Source organism: Canis aureus, chromosome 10, assembly GCF_053574225.1.
Source record: "Canis aureus isolate CA01 chromosome 10, VMU_Caureus_v.1.0, whole genome shotgun sequence".
Lineage (NCBI taxonomy): Eukaryota > Metazoa > Chordata > Mammalia > Carnivora > Canidae > Canis > Canis aureus.
The window spans coordinates 59,253,320-59,272,145 of record NC_135620.1 but is presented as its reverse complement, the minus strand read 5'-3'; the positions used below and the strand labels follow the sequence as shown (position 1 = coordinate 59,272,145).

The 18,826-nt window shown below is 36.9% G+C and overlaps 1 protein-coding gene across 2 annotated transcripts in view; it reads right to left on the bottom strand.

Moving 5' to 3' along the window:
- TMEFF1 (transmembrane protein with EGF like and two follistatin like domains 1) overlaps nucleotides 1-18,826 on the bottom strand; it is an 80,800-nt gene that overhangs the window by 52,016 nt on the left and 9,958 nt on the right. For both annotated transcript variants that reach the window (XM_077912702.1, XM_077912701.1), the window contains exon 2: nucleotides 6,666-6,775. In XM_077912702.1, the coding sequence (XP_077768828.1) occupies nucleotides 6,666-6,775 (110 nt within the window). The remainder of the gene's footprint in view (nucleotides 1-6,665; nucleotides 6,776-18,826) is intronic.

Sequence of the window (18,826 nt, the reverse complement as noted above, 5' to 3'; positions counted from 1 at the left end):
CTTACTTCATATTCATGAATGTAATACCATAGTATTATGACATACTTCTACTACAGAATCATTTGTTCTTTTATTTGTTTTTTTTTTAAAGTATCACTTTATCACATCTTTTTTCACATTTATAATGAAAATAACTATCAACTAACCATTAAAATGAGAATGAAAATCTCATGTTATCTACTTCATTTGCTTCCTATAAAAATCAAGACAGGTAAGAGGGAAATTCTTGGCAATGTCTGCAATAAGCTAAGACACACTAATTATATAATGTCATTTTATTCTTTTTAAGATTTTATTTATTTATTTGACAGAGACAGAGCACACAAAAGCAGGGGGAACAGCAGGCAGAAGGAGAGGAAGAAGCAGAGCAGAGAGCCCAATATGGGGCTAGATGCCAGGACCCTGGGATCATGACCTAAGCTGAAGGCAGATACTTAACCGACTGAGACACCCAGGTGCCCCATAATGTCATTTTATTATTAGCAAAATTCATTTATTCAATACCTCTAGAATGCAAAGTCCCAAGGTAAACGCTATAGAAAACACACACAAAAAACACACACTATCCATATGACTGTGGACTAGCATCATCACCATTTTCCCCACATGTAAAATGGTAATTATAATAAGCATCTACCTACTAAAGTTGTTGTGAGAATTAAATAAGAGAAATCCATCTTTAGCATTTATTTCTGGTCACAGTAAATTCTTAATACAGTCAAGAACTGTGCTGAATACAATAAATAAGAAAATAATAACAAGGTTGTGATGGTCAATTTTATGTGCCAACCTGACTAGGCCCCACAGTTCCCAGATTAAACATTATTTCTGGATGTTCTATGAGGGTGTTTCTGGATGAATTTTCATTTGAATCAATGGATTGAGTAAGCTCTCTCTCCAATGTTGATGGGATCATCCAATCCCTGAGAGCCTAAGTAGAACAAAAAAGCAGGGGAAAGGAGAATTGGGTTTCCCTTCCTGTTGATTTTGGACATGCATATTCTCCTGGTTCTGAGGCCTTCAGGCTTGGACTGGAACTAAACTACCAGTTTTCCTCAACCTCCAGCAAACAGACAGCAGATTATGAGATTTTTCAGCCTCCATAATCAAGCAAACCAATCCCTTATAATATAAACACGCTCCACTTACCCCTCATCCTGGGGGTGTGTGTGTGTGTGTGTGTGTGTGTGTGTGTATTTATTTATTTATTTCCTACTGGTTCTATTTCTCTGGAGAACCCTAATACAAAGATCTTATAAGAGGGCATGACACCTAGCAAGAGCAGATACTGATAAATTCAGGAAAAAAGACATAGTCCAGAGAACTCTAAGAGAAAATCAAAGAGGAAGAAAGAAAATAGGAGAAAAGTCGTAAGAACTCCTCATTGTACATAACCCAAGATTTTTGTTGTTTTTGTTTTTCTTTTAAAGATTTATTGGAGGGACGCCTCGGTAGCTCAGCGGTTGAGCATCTGCCTTCGGCTCAGGGCGTAGTCCTGGTCTGGGGATCGAGTCCCACATCGGGCTCCCTGCATGGAGCCTGCTTCTCCCTCTGCCTGTGTCTCTGCCTCTGTCTCTCTCTCTCTCTCTCTGTCTCTCATGAATAAATAAAATCTTTTAAAAAATAAAATAAGGGATCCCTGGGTGGCGCAGCGGTTTGGTGCCTGCCTTTGGCCCAGGGCGCGATCCTGGAGACCCGGGATCGAGTCCCACGTCGGGCTCCCGGTGCATGGAGCCTGCTTCTCCCTCTGCCTGTGTCTCTGCCTCTCTCTCTCTCTCTCTCTCTCTGTGACTATCATAAATAAATAAAAATTAAAAAAAAATTAAAAAAAAATAAAATAAAATAAAATAAAATAAAATAAAGATTTATTGGAGACAGAGAGCACAAGTGGGAGGGGCAGAAGGAGAGGGAGAGTCTTAAGCAGACTCCACGCTGACCACAGAACAAAACGAGGGGCTCAAGCTCACAACCCTGAGATCATGACCAAGGCTGAAACCAAGAGTTGGATGCATAATCAACTACGCTACCCCCATAACCCAAGTTTTAATGGAAAGATGCAATTTTGATCGTTTTTATTGGTACAAAATAAAAGTAGCTTTGTTTATATAATGTGGTAAGATATAATAGCTCTTATTAGCAGACTGAAAAAAACAATTTTAGACTTCATTTAAAATTCTGTGATGTTAAAATGTGTTTAAATTATATGCCAGAAAGCTCATGTTAACACTAAAAGCATGCTGAATCATAAGCAAGTTTTTTAAATGAATTGAAAGATACTGCCAAAACGCCCAGCAGAGAAGTGTTTAATGGACATATGAGGTGATTTTTCTTCAACTGGCAATAACCTAAGTCTAACTTGAATAGATTTATAAATTATAAGAAGGCAGAGTAGTCAAAGGAAGGTTCGTTCAGCAGCAGGATCAAATCATGCTGTAAGCCCTTAGGCAGTTTGCTCCTACAGGGCAAGCAACTTGTCTTCAAACATCTTTATATCCTCAGCATCTAGCACTGAGCACAAAGCAAGCACTGGATAAACGTCTAGTGATCTCAACTCCTAACTTTTATTTCTCTTTCTGGCTTTGCCACCATGTAAGAATCCAGACAGATCATGAGAGGATTTTCTAGCTGTCCAAATACATTAAACAGGTCAAAAAGGCTATTTCTTTATAATCTCAGAGTTGTAGGGAAAGATTTTCAATTAACGAAAAGCAGAACCATAAAGACAAAAATAAATATGATATGAAAATTTTAAACTTCTTTATATCAAAAATTATAAACAAAATGAAAATGACACTAATCTTTTTAACATTTTTATGATCTGTATAAACTAAAAGGAACACTGTCGGTCCCGACAGCCTGGGTGGCTCAGCAGTTGAACATCTGCCTTCGATCCAGGGCATGATCCTGGAGTCCCACAATCGAGTCCCACATCGGGCTCCCTGCATGGAGCCTTACTTCTCCCTCTGCCTATGCCTCTGCCCCTCTCTCTCTCTGTGTCTCTCATGAATAAATAAATAAAATCTATTTAAAAAAACACTCTCTAAGGTAAATACTATTGAGTGATCTAGTACTTGACTGAGAAATTAAAACACCTACAAGAAGAGCAATCAGTAGTCTGGAGTGAAAGGAAGACATTTTTTCATTGTATTATATATCTTCTTATATAATGTTCAAGTTGTTTAATATGGACATTTATTACTCTTTGAAAAACATAAAAACAGTACCTACATCATAGGTTCTCATGAGAGTTTATGAGTTATAGAGACTTTTATACACATATACATATATATTTTTTTAAGGATTATTTATTCATGAGAGAGAGAGGCACAGACACAGGCAGAGGGAGAAGCAAGCTCCTCACAGGGAGCCTGATGCAGGACTCGATCCTGGATCCTGGGATCACAACCTGAACCGAAGGCAGACGCCCAACTGCTGAGCCATCCAGGCGTCCCTGTACATATATATTTAGAACTGTTAATGGAGGGATCCCTGGGTGGCGCAGCGGTTTAGCGCCTGCCTTTGGCCCAGGGCGCGATCCTGGAGACCCGGGATCGAATCCCACGTCAGGCTCCCGGTGCATGGAGCCTGCTTCTCCCTCTGCCTGTGTCTCTGCCTCTCTCTCTCTCTCTCTGTGACTATCATAAAATAAATAAAAATTTAAAAAAAAAAAAAAAAAAAAAAAAGAACTGTTAATGGATATAATGCTCCTCATAAGCAACATGTAAGTACTCAAATAGTGTACTGTATATAGTATATGCACATATATACTCAAGTACATATGTTTACAAATCAAACAAGGGAAAAAGAAAATACTCCAAAAAATGGGCAAAGAATATGAAATACTGATTCATCAAATAAATGATCAATAAATATATAGCACTTTTTCAGTTTCTCTAATAATCAAATGAAATTTTTTTTTATTTTTTTTGTTTTACTGATTTACAGAACTTAAAAGGATTAACAAAATCCACTACCAAGAGGCCAAGGGGAAACAAGCAGTCAGATATGTTGCTATTGGTTAAGAATGTTATCTGCACATGAGCATCCCATTGGCTCAATTGCACAGCAAGGAATTTAACCTAAAGAAATTTAAGACAGTTGGAAGAAGGAACAGCTTCAGTCTTCCCAATACATGGGTGACTAAAACACCAATAAGAAACCTACAATCTGGGACACCTGGGTGGCTCAGTGGTTGAGCGTCTGCCTTCGGCTTAGGTAGTGATCCTGGGGTCCTAGGATCAAGTCCCACATGGGGATCCCTGCAGTGAGCCTGCTTCTCCCTCTGCTATGTCTCTGCCTCTCTCTGTGTGTCTTTCATGAATAAATAAAATCTTTAAAAAAAACAAACATCTCTATGAATAAATAAATAAAATCTTAAAAAAAAAAGAAACAAATCTTTCTGGATTAAAAATCTACAATCTTTCTGATTAAAAACCAAAAGATAGAGTTCAGGGCAATCAGAGCCACTAAAAAGAGAGAAAAACTCAGAAAGGAGAGAGTCTGAAGAGACTCCAGATTCTGTATATAAATTCAGATCAAATTTCTGGCTGACTCCCAAACCACTCATGGGGCTGACTCCAAGTAGCCCAGCTAAGGCTAAAAGTAATGAACTAATATTTGTGTTGCTTCCCACAACAGTTGAGTTCAGCCAACGTAACAGTTTCAAAAGTGACAGTACTCTTCAGGGGAACCTAAGAGAATTCAAACACCTTAAAATATCATTCACAATGTGTAGGATAAATTCAAAATTACTCTAATACAAAGAAAAAGCAAATCATAATCCATTCTCAAATGGAAAATTAACAGAGATGATCCCTCAGATGTCCTAAATGCTCAAATTAAGAAAGATTTCAAAGCAGAAATAGCATCTATGCTCAAGGAAAATATTCCTGTAATGAGTGAAAAGATAGGAAATCTCAAGAAATCAAAACTATCGGGTGCCTGGGTGGTATAGTCAGTTGAGTGTCTGACTCTTGGTTTCAGCTTAGGTTATAATCCTATGGTCATGAGATCGAGCCCCACACACTGGGCTCCACACCATGCATGGAGCCTGCTTAAGATTCTTTCTCTCTCTCTCTCCCTCTTCCTCAGCCCCTCCCAATCCCTCCTTCTCTCAAAAAAAAAAAAAAAATCTGAAAATAAAAACTCATTGGATGGACTGAATGGAGAGGACAGAAGAAAGGATCAGGGAACCTGAAAACAGACCATAAGAAATTATCTAACGTGAAGAACAGAAAAAAGTAAAAGTCCACAAGGGCTTATACACACTATGTACACCAATACCTTCTTTTAAGGAAAGAAGCCCACTTTAGTTGCTATCCCTTTTAAGAGGATTTGGGGTGCAGGGAGGGAAGACAGACACAACAACACTAGCCAAAACATTCATTGCATGAGTAACCATGTAGGGATGGGCACAAGGTCGGCTAAAGCCATGTCAAAGGTGACTATTGTGAGTAAATAGTGGATTGCAAAGTCCCTTTTGACTAAGAAGAGCCTGTCTATCCTGACAATAGTATAACTCCCTACTCTTCCTCTGACAGTTTATAGTTTTCAAAGAGATTTCATATGTAAGCTCTCTAATTTTGATTTTCATTACAATACCATAGAAAAGGATAGAAAACATGCCTTCTCTTTTCAAATGGATCATAAAGGAACTTCCTGAGGTGATAGGGTTACTAGAAATACTGTCTTATGCTTTTATCCCTAATCTCTGTATCCTTTCCTTCCCTTAAAATCCAAAATGGTGAGTACAATTAGAATAAGATCATGAGTGGAAAAAATTCCAGTTTCTTCTTTGTTTCATCTCAAATCCTGAATCAGGGACCATCTCTCCTGAGCAATATTCTGAAGCCAGATTATAATTTAATCACTACAGTAAAAAGGAAGAATTGAATGTAACACATTTCCTTTCTTTTTAGCTTTTTTAAGAGACAGATCACAACTTAAAAGAGCATCTTAAAAGCAAAGATGTTAGTTTGAGGTTCCCCTGTCTAGTTTATCTCTAACCCTGACCTACCCTGAGGCACCAAGTCAGCCATATTCTTTGGCCTAAAAAGATGAGACAGCAGCAAATAAAAAAGGAAGGGAAGAGCATAACACACAAAGAACTTGAATCCCTCTGTTACATACACACTTGAAACTAATGTAACATTGTGGGTCAACTATACTTAAAAAAAAAAAAAATTTAATGAACAGGAAAAAGACTACAAAGAGAAGGAAAGGAGGGAAAATACAAACTTTTTGGGGAGGGGAGGCAGAGGGAGAGGGAGAGAGAGAATTTCAATCAGACTCCCTGCTGAGCATGCATGGATCCCATGTGGGGCTTGATCCCATGACCTGAACTGAAACCAAATGAGCCACCTAGGTGTCCTCCCAAAAATGTCAACATTTTAAATAAGAAATTCATTTCCTTTCAGTGTAAATTAGAACTTATATTTGAATAGAACTTTAATTTTTTTCCGCATCTTCACACCTATTTATTGCCAGTCTGTCCTCTTAACCCAAGGAAAGAAGTATGGAAGGTACAAATATAATAGTACTTCATCTGGCCACAAAAAAAAAACTCAGTAGACTGTGAACCCAACTTCTTTCCAGGGTTCTTTTTTAATTTGAAGAATATAGAATAAAATATTTAAAATGTAAAATTTTTCAGTAAGTTTCCTCACCTGAAACTGACATGCACATTTCAAACCGTCCCCATCTTCTTTACAGACTCCTCCATATTTACATGACGATTCATCACAAACTCTTACATCAGACTCCCTCACATTTAATTCTGAAAAAGAAGGGAAAAAAATGTTTCATATATGTACATATATAAAAGGAAAAAAAAACTTAAAATGTGTTGATAACCTCACTCACAAGTATAATATGACATAACATACAAAAAGCAAGTCCCATAGGACACAAAATGTTCAAAATTCCCCCAAGGAGAATCTTGCAGAATAGTATGCCTAATAGTAACCCAAACTAAAATAAAACTCAAATTTTCAGGATTCCACAGAATTCTCAAAGGTAAATCTACAGAATTTTTCTACTTGGCCTGCCAAAAGTTTAAGATAGTCTTCTTACTATTGTCTTAATACCAGAGATTATTTAAAAAATAATAAATAGATTTATTTAAATCTATTCTAAATAAATATCTAAATAAATAGATTTTTTAAAAAATAATCTCTATATCCAACATGCGGCTGAAACTCATGACCCCCAGATCAAGAGCTGTGTGCTCTATGGCTGAGCCAGCCAGACACTCCCTTAGATTACTTTTCTAAGGATTAAGTTACTTTTAAGGAGAACAAATAAGGATAACTAAAAGAAATTTTAATTCTTTTGCTACCCAAATAAATTTCAGATGATCATAATTCACTCTAGACAAACTAATTATAAAAGAATTTATAAAATAAACTTGAATTTCACACAATAGAGATACATATGGAACATTTATGTGCACAGAATTTAAAAGATTAAAAATCTTACTCTTAAAATTTTTAAATGACTAATTTAATTATACTCTACCAGGGGAAGCAGAGCCAATCAACAATACTAGCATTCTGTGGTCATTTCATTCCTGCTCCAAGACCATTGGTCCTGCTCTGGATCTATCAAATTAAGCTTTCTAGAATCACACAGAATTGAGTGGAAAACACCATAAAGCAATTTTTATATCCTCCCTATTGGGAATGAGAGATACAACAACAAACAATAAACAATAAAATGATAGCAACAATAGCAAACAAAAAACAAAAGATTATTTTAAAAACTCAGCCCATTGCAGAGGTAAACAAATGAGACTGGGGACAGGAAGGCCTCAGTTGGCTTCTGACTCTGTCACCCAGTAGCTGAGGGACTCTAGGAAGAGCACAAGGTCTCCTGCAGCTGTGGCTCATGATGAGGTAGGTCTTGGCAAACAGATCTCAGAGAGCATTTCTCCAGCAGTCCCCCATCCCTGGTTATTTTCTAGTTCTAGATTTCAAAGGAGGACCCAGTGGACTGAGTCAAGAAAGTTCTGTATCTAGGGACACCTGCATGGCTCAGCGGTTGAGTGTCTGCCTTTGGCTGAGGTTGTGATCCTGGGTCCTGGGGCAGGGTCACACATCAAGCTCTCAGCAGGAAGCCTGCTTCTCCCTCTGCCTATGCCTCTGCCTCTCTCTGTGCGTCTCTCATGAATAAATTTTTTAAAAATTTTTTTAAAAAAAGAAGGTTCTGTATTTAGTCACATCTGTCCTGGTGACATTTCATTGCCTCTCTTTGCCCCATTTGTTCTCACTACTCTGCAACAGTGTCTTGGGTCTCCCACTCCTCCTAGCTGACCCTCAGAGGAACTGGCAGTCAAGTACCTAAATACCCAAGGGAGTTAAATCAACATTACCTATTGGAAAAACCACTCTCAACCAAATAGTATACCGCAACTAGGTGTAGTATACATCTATGTAACTACAGGTTACAAATTTTTTTCTTTTCCTTAAATGAAACTTACGTGTTTGAAAAAAAAAAAGAAGACATAAGCTGAAACTTAGCAGGAAACTATTAGAGCTATTTTGTTGTTCTCACTGTTTCACAAACTATTTCAGGCACAGATGATCATCCTTTTATTCTTTCATCTTGGCCATTTGGTTATGGAGGCTCTATGCTCTTGGTTTCCCATATCTCTCAATTTTTGCTTATCTTTCTTCCCCTTGATGACTTGCATTAGCACCTGAGGCTCAATCCTAGGTGTGGGATTTGCTTTTTTTTTTTTTTTCTATCTACCTACATTCCTACTGGGAACTTGCACAAGGTCCAGTTCCAATTACTATCTAATATATGTACATCTTGAAACCTAAGGAAGATTAACTAAATATTAATAAAGAACTGCTCTGGGGAAAAGAATAAGAATGCATAACATCTTTGTTCAACTACAGGCTTAACCAGTTTTAGGGGCCACAGAAATAAAAATAATTGTACAACTCAAGAAATAAAATTTAGCATATTTCTCCTCCTTTTCTTTGTACCCTTAAAGTTCACACTGGGTTCCAATACAATCAGACATATAAAATAAGAATAAGTAGTTTTTATTCTGTTTATCGGCCAAGATTATGCTCTGAGTTGCTCTGAGTTACTCTGACTTGCTACTCGGGCTTGAGATTCTTTGAGGTATTATACCTATTGTATTTTAAAAGTACGATGGGATTGCAGTCTAAAACCTAAATCATCCCTGTCACTAAGATTCACACATCTCTGAAGACTGAGTCTGTTCAAAGCATCTGTTTGCATGAGGTACTAAGAAACATTCTGGGACAATAATCATCCTTACTAAAGAGAGGCAGAAAAGCTTGGCCCAATAAACAAAGCTTGAATAGGAGGAGTGGTCCCATGCACAGGTTGGTATCTATCACTTGGACTGCTCCCCTAGCCCAGCCCCAAGAGTTCATCATCAGAAGAGCTATAATGAGAAACTAAATAACAGCTTTCACTAAAAGCTTTGAAACAGCAGATATGAAGAGTTCTGCTTTGACGTCCACACAAGATATAATTGCAGGGGAGAAAAGAGGATGGGATACTTCACCAGCCCCAGCATCAGCATTATATGTAGCAGGACAGCACAAGGCCAAGGAGATAATCAGGCACAGAGATACACCTCTGCTATTTAGGGGCAGCAAACATGGCAGGAAGAAAAAGATGTGCTATGTGGTAGTGGCCAGAATACATTAGTGAGCCCACATGAAACAAACACCCTTTGGTGACTCCAAGAATAAACTTAGGGGGGAGTAATTTGAGGAGCTAGAGATCCTACATTAATAGGTAAAGGTAAAAGTCATGAAATTCTGATTGCGCTGGTTATTAGTCATGTTTTATTTTATGCCTATCCTGTTAATAAATGCATATTTTCATGTGTATGACGTGTTAAATGTGATTATTTAGTTGATCAGGAAACAATTATCTACTATATATCTATGCTAAAAAAATTGGGACACAGAAAAATATTAAATGGAGTCTACGATTCTTGCTAACATATGGAACAATTAGTGATGAATTCAATAGTCTAAAGGAGAAAATGCTGTTCTACAGGCTATGATTGCTCTAGGAATTTCAATAAGTAGGAGATAGAGATAAAAATGGATTTGAAGCAGAATATACAGTGTCAAAGATGGCAAGACTTGCACTGACATTGAAAAATTAGTAAAACTTTTTGGCTGATTATAAAACTGATAGAGGATTTTAAAAAACTAATACAGGATCACTATACAGAATTTAGAAACAGTTTTTTAAATTTTTTTATTTAAAAAAAACTATCTTTTTAAGATTTTATTTATTTACTCATGAGAGACACAGAGAGAGAAAGAGAGGCAGAGACACAGACAGAGGGAGAAACAGGCTCCATGCAGGGAGCCTGATGTGGGACTTGATCCCAGGACTCCAGGATCAAGCCCTAGGCTGAAGGCGGCACTAAACCGCTGAGCCACTGGGGCTGCCCTAGAAACAACATTTAAAAGGTAAAGAATGTTTTAGGGGCGCCTGGGTGACTCAGTCAGTTAGCATCTCCCATCAGCTCAGATCATGATCTTGAGGTTCTGGGATCTACCCCACATGGGGCTCCCTTCTCCCAGGGTGTCTGCTTCTCCCTCTGCCCCCACCCCCCCCACCACTCATGCACAGGCATACATGCACTCTCTTGCTCTCTCTTAAATAAAATCTTTAAAAAGGTAAAATAAAAATAAAGGAATGTTTTCATTGCCTACAACATATAAAACTAAAAGAGAATTTTCTTATCTAGAAAAATAATAGAAGTGAAAGTAGACACAAATAAATAGTACACGTAAATATTAGTATCAGTGGTTCCCTAATCATGTCCCTTATGAAAACTGGTGTCCTAGAGTGTACCTTCATTAAAATCAAATAAGAACTTCATTTTCTCATTTGCAAGGGAAAAAAAGCCAATGGAAAGAATTTTCTCATTTTAAGAGTTTTCTTTCACATATTTCTTAAACCTTCAGTATCTGAGATTACTTCCTTGCTAGTTAACAACAAAACTAATGGTCCACAAATAAGTAAAGAATATTAATAGAAAAAATCCAAGTGTTTCATGAGAACACAAGATCACGAATCCCACAAGCTCATAAACATACATTTTAAATTGTTTTGGTACTGTGGCAGTCACAGCTAACTGCCTACCCTGGATCTATTCTTACTTCATAGACTACCTCAATTTTGTTCAGGGAAGCAAGCTAAATAATCTGTATTTCCCAGACTCCCTTGCAATGTATCACAGTTCATACATAAGCACCGTCCCTTCCTCCTTCATTCTTCCATTCTGTCCTGCCTGGAGAGTAAAAGCGTTGCCTAAGGTTGTAGTCATCTTCCATGTACAAAGATGAAAGCTACAAGCTAAAGATGGTAGACCAGGACAACAGCAAGAATATGGAAAGAGAGAATAATTATAGAATCATCACACCTATCCTGGATTTCACCCATTCAGACTTACTGTTATAAGAAATAAACAAACGTATAAATTTAAAAAGCTCTTCTTTTGTTTTGTTTGTTTGTTTGTTTTTATTTTATTTACTTATGATAGTCATACAGAGAGAGAGAGAGAAGCAGAGACACAGGCAGAGGGAGAAGCAGGCTCCATGCACCGGGAGCCCGATGTGGGATTTGATCCCGGGTCTCGAGGATCTCGCCCTGGGCCAAAGGCAGGCGCCAAACTGCTGCGCCACCCAGGGATCCCTAAATTAAAAAAGCTCTTATCATTTAAGCCACTTATTGGTCAGATCACTGATACATGTAATAAAACACAAACCTGACATATTGATTGCACACAAATTTAATTAAGATAAATACTTCTAAGCAAAAGTCTTAAATAATTTGGTGCTACATCACCCACATGATAAATTTATCAAGACCATCTGACTTCCTGATATTCTTACTTCTCTCACAAACTGAAAACCAATGCCTTAGCTCAAACTCAATACAGAAGGAATTCTATTTTGGGATCATCTTCTGAATATTATTTCTTTTCAAGTATTTAATATAGTACCAGGCATCAAGAGGGCACTGTACTACCTGTCAGTGATGATTATGATTACACAGCTGCCTTCCTGAACCCAAAATGGAAATTCAGCAAAACAGATGAGCCATTATAAAGGCCCTCAAACTTCAATTCTTCAAATAGAAATATTTTACACAAAGAAACACTCCGAACGGTGGCTCAAAACAAAAATATTTTGTTCTGGTTGCAAATGTGCCCATCATACGATTTTCTAAATGTAAAATTCATCTCAATTTTCATTAAGATCTCAAAGCTAGGAAACAACATACACAAGAGGAAGGAACTCTGGGAGGCCGGGATGGCTCGGCGGTTGAGTGCCTTTCTTTGGCCCAGGGCGTGATCCTCGAGTACCAGGATCGAGTCCCACATCAGGCTCCCTGCATGGAGCCTGCTTCTCCTTCTGTCTATGTCTGTCTGTCTGTCTGTCTCTCTCTCTCTCTCTTTCTCTGTGTGTGTGTTTCTCATGAATAAATAAATAAAAATCTTAAAAAAAAAAAAAAAAAGAGGAAGGAACTCTACTCACTGTGAACCTGAGCTGCCAAAACCCCCAACTATCAGCAGCACTAACCAGGTTCAGGCTATAGTTCAAAATGAGACCCTTTAGCCCTCCAGAATGGTACAACCTTTCTACCACCCCTCCATTAAATAGAAGGCAGTCTGTGGAATCTTGTGAGAGAGCTAACACCAGTAAAGAGCCAAAACTGAAAAAACTTTGTAAGATGTTACAATAGAACTCAGGGCTTCTCAACTTCAACACTACTGACATCTTGGGTTAGATAATTCTTTGATGCAAGGGGCCATCTTGTTCACTGGAGGACTCATAAGTATTTTAGCTCCAACCAGGAGAGTTGGTCTTGTGCTTCATCCAGCCCATGTATTTGTTATTGTAATTACACAGTTTCAACATTTCATAAGAATGAAAATAAACTGTTAGGAAAGGATCCCCGGGTGGCTCAGTGGTTTAGCGCCTGCCGTCAGCCCAGGGTGTAATCCTGGAGACCTGGGATCGAGTCCCACATCGGGCTCCCTGCATGGAATGGAGCCTGCTTCTCCCTCTGCCTGTGTCTCTGCCTCTCTCTCTGTGTGTCTCTCATGAATAAATAAATAAATAAAATCTTTTTTAAAAATAAATAAATAAAATAAACTGTTAGGAAAACAAAACTGAATGCTATAGAAAGACTTAAGGTGAGTTGCTTTTAAAGAGATGCTATTGCATTATGTATAGGCAAGAGAAAAATCTAGAATTCTGCATCCACAAGTATTTAAGTTCTTCTAAAGGGATTAAAACTAGAATTTATAACCAACGTATACTTATTCAAGAAAGGGAAAATCCCAACTATTCTCAAAGATAAATCCTGGGCCCTCTTTCAAAATAGTGTTTAATAGGGGCAACTCAGTGGCTCAGTCAGTTGAGGATCTGACTCTTGATTGTGGCTCAGGTTCTGATCTCAGGGTTTGGGATCAAGATCCTGGTTGGGCTCCATGCTGGGGGGGGGCGGAGTCTGCTTAAGATTCTCTCTCTCCCTCTCCCTCTGCCTGCCCCCTGTTCTCTCTCTAAAAATAAAAATGAAAAAACAAAAACAAAATAATATTTAATAAATCTATATTACATTTTTAAGTTCAAATAAAATGTTGCATGAATTTATAAAACATTTTTGTGACTGTCCACTTTAAAAACTTTCTTGATTAACCACTAACTACAACAATCTTCAGGCACCAAGACAAGACGGATCCTACTAGGTATAAAAATGTTCTGCCCTCAGTCATCCCACTGTACCCTCTCATCTTGCTTCATCTCTCTCAGCATTCTCATCCACTTGCACTACTTCAGTCTCCAACTGCATTAAAGCCATCTCATCTGCCATTTCCAGTCCTCAGAGCACCGCAGGGGGGGATGTCCTATAATGAATGCGAAGTACTTATCAACATGTGGGCACCTTTAGTTCATCTCTAGTTGATTCCTTATTGACTCCCCACAGGACATGTTCAAACTCTTTACCTTGTTCTTATTTCTTAAGAATAACCTCATTTCAATGGGTTTATACACATTAGATGTTAACAGTATTTCCTTTTTTGGAAAAACACACCAATCCAAACTGACCAGATCCCCCAGCTGGATGGTTTCACTCTCAAAACAAGGCAAGAATGTTCCTGACCCCGTATCCAACTGTTTATGAGAAAATTTCTCCGAGAAAAACCACAATCTCTACACTGTAAACAGTAGAAATATTTAAATATTTTAAATATCCCACACCAGAAAACGGTGTGGTACAGCCAAGGAATACTGTAGAGCTGTATATATTATGTGGTAATATGGAAATATGTTCATAAATGTCAAGTGAAAAAGCAGAAGACAAAACTATACACATGCACTATGATTATGTATAAAAAACACATATAAGAAAACCCAGCCAGAAAAAAACAAAAATGGTTAAGGGACTGTGTTTATACCAGTTGAGCAATGGATGATACTCTCTTCTTTTCAAGTTTCTATACTGGTTATATTTAACAGGGAAAAAAACTCCATGTGATTTCAAACCCAACCCCAGAATAGAGTCTGCTATTATGGACAAAGCACTAGTTTGAATGTAGAGAAGGGCCAGGTTCATATGCTAGTTCTTCACCTTTAAAATAATAACATCTTCCCTTCCTTAGATATTGTAATGGTTAGATGCGTACTAAAAAGCAACAGTGCCTAGAACAAGTAGGTATACAATAAAAATTTTCTTTCTTCCTTTCTCCAGACCAATCTAATGACACAAATCACTGAAAATACATTTCCAGGTAAAAATCAAATAATAGATTTAGTAAATGTTGACTTGAGACCAAGCAAATGAGATAAATTAGAAATTAAATTCTCATCAACTTGTTTATTAACCATACTATGATAGTTATCTTCTACCATAAAAATATAAGAGGGAAAATAAACTGTACTCAGTATTTCATGATACAAAACCAAAAGCAGTTTACATTAATATTAAAAAGTATCAATGATAGAGATGACTAAAACTCTCTAAGCTATATTTAACAAAAGAAATTTCACATATGCCACACAATTATCTGACTGGTATTTTTCATCCCATTCTACATACTACTGCCAAACCACCCTTTGTTAAGTACCATTTTGAAAGTGTCAATCCTCCACCCAACACCTACAATCATTCCCTGCTGCCTCAATTCTTAATGCCTCTGCTTCAGGCAAGGTGATGGGGAGGACAGTCTACTACAGGATCAGAAAGAAGAAAAGAGGGATCCCTGGTGGCGCAGCGGTTTGGCGCTTGCCTTTGGCCCAGGGCGCGATCCTGGAGACCCGGGATCGAATCCCACGTCGGGCTCCCAGTGCATGGAGCCTGCTTCTCGCTCTGCCTGTGTCTCTGCCTCTCTCTCTCTCTCTGTGACTATCATAAAAAAAAAAAAAAAAAAAAGAAAGAAAGAAGAAAAGAACCAGATCCTGAGCCAGGTATTAAAGGTACTCTGGGCCTTTCCAGAGTTCTAATTATAGTTTCCAAACTGGAAAACTCTCTCCTCCTTTTTCTGACTAGCTTGGCAAGCCTGTGTGCTTTCCCTCTTGCAGATCCATAAACTGTTATATTTCAGTTATTAAAAAGAATGATGAAGAATCTCCATACTTCCTAATATAACACATTAAGTTTTTTTAAAAAGGTTTTTTTTAAATGTATGACACAAACTATTTTTAATGTCTATATACAAAAATCTGGAAGGTATATACATAAAAATATGAAGCACAGTTATCTCTTGGTAGAATCTGAATTTTCTTCTTTATTCTATATTTCTCTGAACTGCCTGAGTTTTATAATGAACTTGTATTACTTCTTAAATCAGATAAAATAAATATGTGCTACAGCTTGTAAGAATCCTGAAAAAATTATGTTAGGTGAATGAAGCCAGGCACAAAAGGCCACATATTGTATGATTCCATTTATATGAAATGTCAAAAATAAGTCCAAAATAAGTAAATCCATAAAGACACAAAGTCTATATGGCTGCCACCTCTGGCAGATAGGAGCAGATTAGTATTAGGGTTGACTATTAATAGATATGGAAATTCTTTTTGGGGTGGTGGAAATGTTCTATAATTATATAGTAGATAGTAGTGATGGTTACACAACATATTGAATACATTAAAAACCACTGAACTACATACTTTAAAATGGTAAACTTTACACTATATGAATTATATCTCAAAAAACATAATTTTTAAAATCAGATAAAACAATCCTATTAAAATTTTTTTAATGAAACAAAGAAAAATGAACAGGCATTATAATTTGATGTCTAAGAGGCAGGCCGCCCTAAGACAATACTGCCTAGATCAGTACCCTGGCTCTGCAATGATCAGCTCTGTGCCTCAGTAATTTAACCACTCTCTACCTCCATTCTCTCACCTGTAAAATGGGGATAATAAAAGTACCTATCTCATAATGTTGGCAGAGAATTAAATAAAGATAAGGAAAGCACTCAGCACTGCATGACACATCATAAGTGCTATACTGTTAGCTTTCCTTATTATTATTACACCAGCACTGGAGAGGCTATGGGAAATGAGCACTCAAACCAACCATCAAAGTGTAAATCAGTAGAACCTCTCACAAAATAATGTGTTGGTATATAATGAGTTTTATTCATATTTATCCTTTAACTCAATAATTCTATTTCTAGGAAATTACGATAAGGAGAGAAGAAAAAACATGTGTATGGATGCATGATTGTTAACAGCATTTTTTATAACAAAGTAGAAAACGGCCTCAGTATCCATCTGTTGGGAATTAATTAAATAAATTATTGATGAAATACTAGTAGCCATTAAAGTATATAGTAGAAACACATAAACTGATATGGAAAGACCAAAATCCACGGTGACGTAAAGAAGAGCAGGTTATAAAACTATATAGGGCTATAATCCAATTTATATTTTACAACATACACATATTTACACACATATTTTAGGATTTTTTTTTAAGATTTTATTTATTTTTTCATGAGAGGCAGAGACACAGGCAGAGAGAGAAGCGGGCTCCACACAGGGAGCCCAATGTGGGGCTTGATCCTAGGACTCCGGGATCACGCCCCAAGCCAAAGGCAGAGGCTCAGCTGCTGAACCACCCAGGCGTCCTATATTTTAGGATTTTTGCAAGTAAAATTAACACATTTTCTCCATCAAAAATTTTAAATATCAATAAATAAATCTAAACACAACAATATCACCTTCTGGTTCAATTTCTAGCCACTATTCCTTAGAATTGCAACACTAAGTAGAATAGGAGGTAGCCAGAATCCAGGAAAGTCACCCACAAAGACAAAAATCTACAAAACAAGCTACAAGTTGGCAAAGGAAAACATGAAATTATTTTAAAAGCACATTTAAAAAGGATTTCACAAAACTCTGCTGCATTAGGAAGAGTTCCAGACTTGTAGTTCCAATTATTTGATTAGATAACGCTATGATATTGGGCAAGCACCAAATCTCTCTCCAGTTCCCTGGAGTAAAAATCTCTCACAGAATTTCAAGGAGTAAATGAGATCTTTACAAAAGAGCAATGGAAACTAACTATACAGGATACTTTTCCTCTTTAGACGAAACAACCCAAACTAAAACTACCTTTTTAAAAAAAAAAAAAAAAAAAAGATTTTATATATTTGAGAGACATCAAACAAATACTGCCTTTATAACAACAAAAAAAGGTGTGAGTTTTTCTTTTTAACCATGGAAGAGAAAAACTCAGAATATCTGCACAAAAATAAGAGAAATGGAGCTGTGGCTGAAAACATAATACCTGTCAAAGTTTCTGAAGGCAGAAGAATGTGTTAAGAACTTTAGAACCTGAAATGACTTTTCAAAAAATGATGAGACAACTGAGCCATGAAAAATACATGACACCTGTAAAAAAGAAATCTATTCAAATAGTAACAAAGGAATAACAGTAAAGCATCTAATAAACTCAAAGCAAATAGTGAGAGAATTTTAAGATTTAAACAGAATTGCAAAGTGTATGAGAAGAGAATGTATGCCAACTCCTAAATGCTCATTTATCCCATGAGAGAAGCTAATAATGGAACTAATTTTAAGAATAATGAAAATAGTTCTGTTAAAACAATGTTTCTAACAATGAATAAAGGGGGAAGGGGGGAGAAAGAGGAAGGGGATAAATGGGTTGACATTATCTCCTAATCCAGCTTAAAAGAAACTGAGAATTTAAATTCCATTAAAGAAACTACATATACAAGGGAAATAAAGGATTAAAAAAAGTGAAATAATTGGTTATAATTAAAAAAAAAAAAAAGACAGTAATGAGTGTTGACCAGGATGTGGAGAATTAGAACATTGCTGGTGAAAATGTAAAATGGCACAACCACTTTGGATAACAGTTTGGCAGGTTCTTAAAATGTTAAATGTAAGGTTTACCATATGACCGAGTAATTCTGCTCCAGTATAAACCCAAGGGAACTGAAAACATGTCCACACATAAATCTGTACATGAATGTTCAGAGAAGCGTTATTCGTAATAGCCAAAAAGAAGAAAACAACCCAAATGTCTATCAAGTGAGAAATGGATAAACAAAATGTGGTATACATATATATCCATGTATTTTAATATTACTGAAACATAAAATGGGTATGAAGCACTGACACACACTACAATATGGATGAACCTTGAAAATATGCTAAATGAAAGAAGCCAATCACAAAAGGCCACGTACTATAGGACTCCATTTATATGAAATGTCCAAAATAGACAAATATACAGCAAAAGGTACATTAGTGGCTGCCTCAAGCTGGGG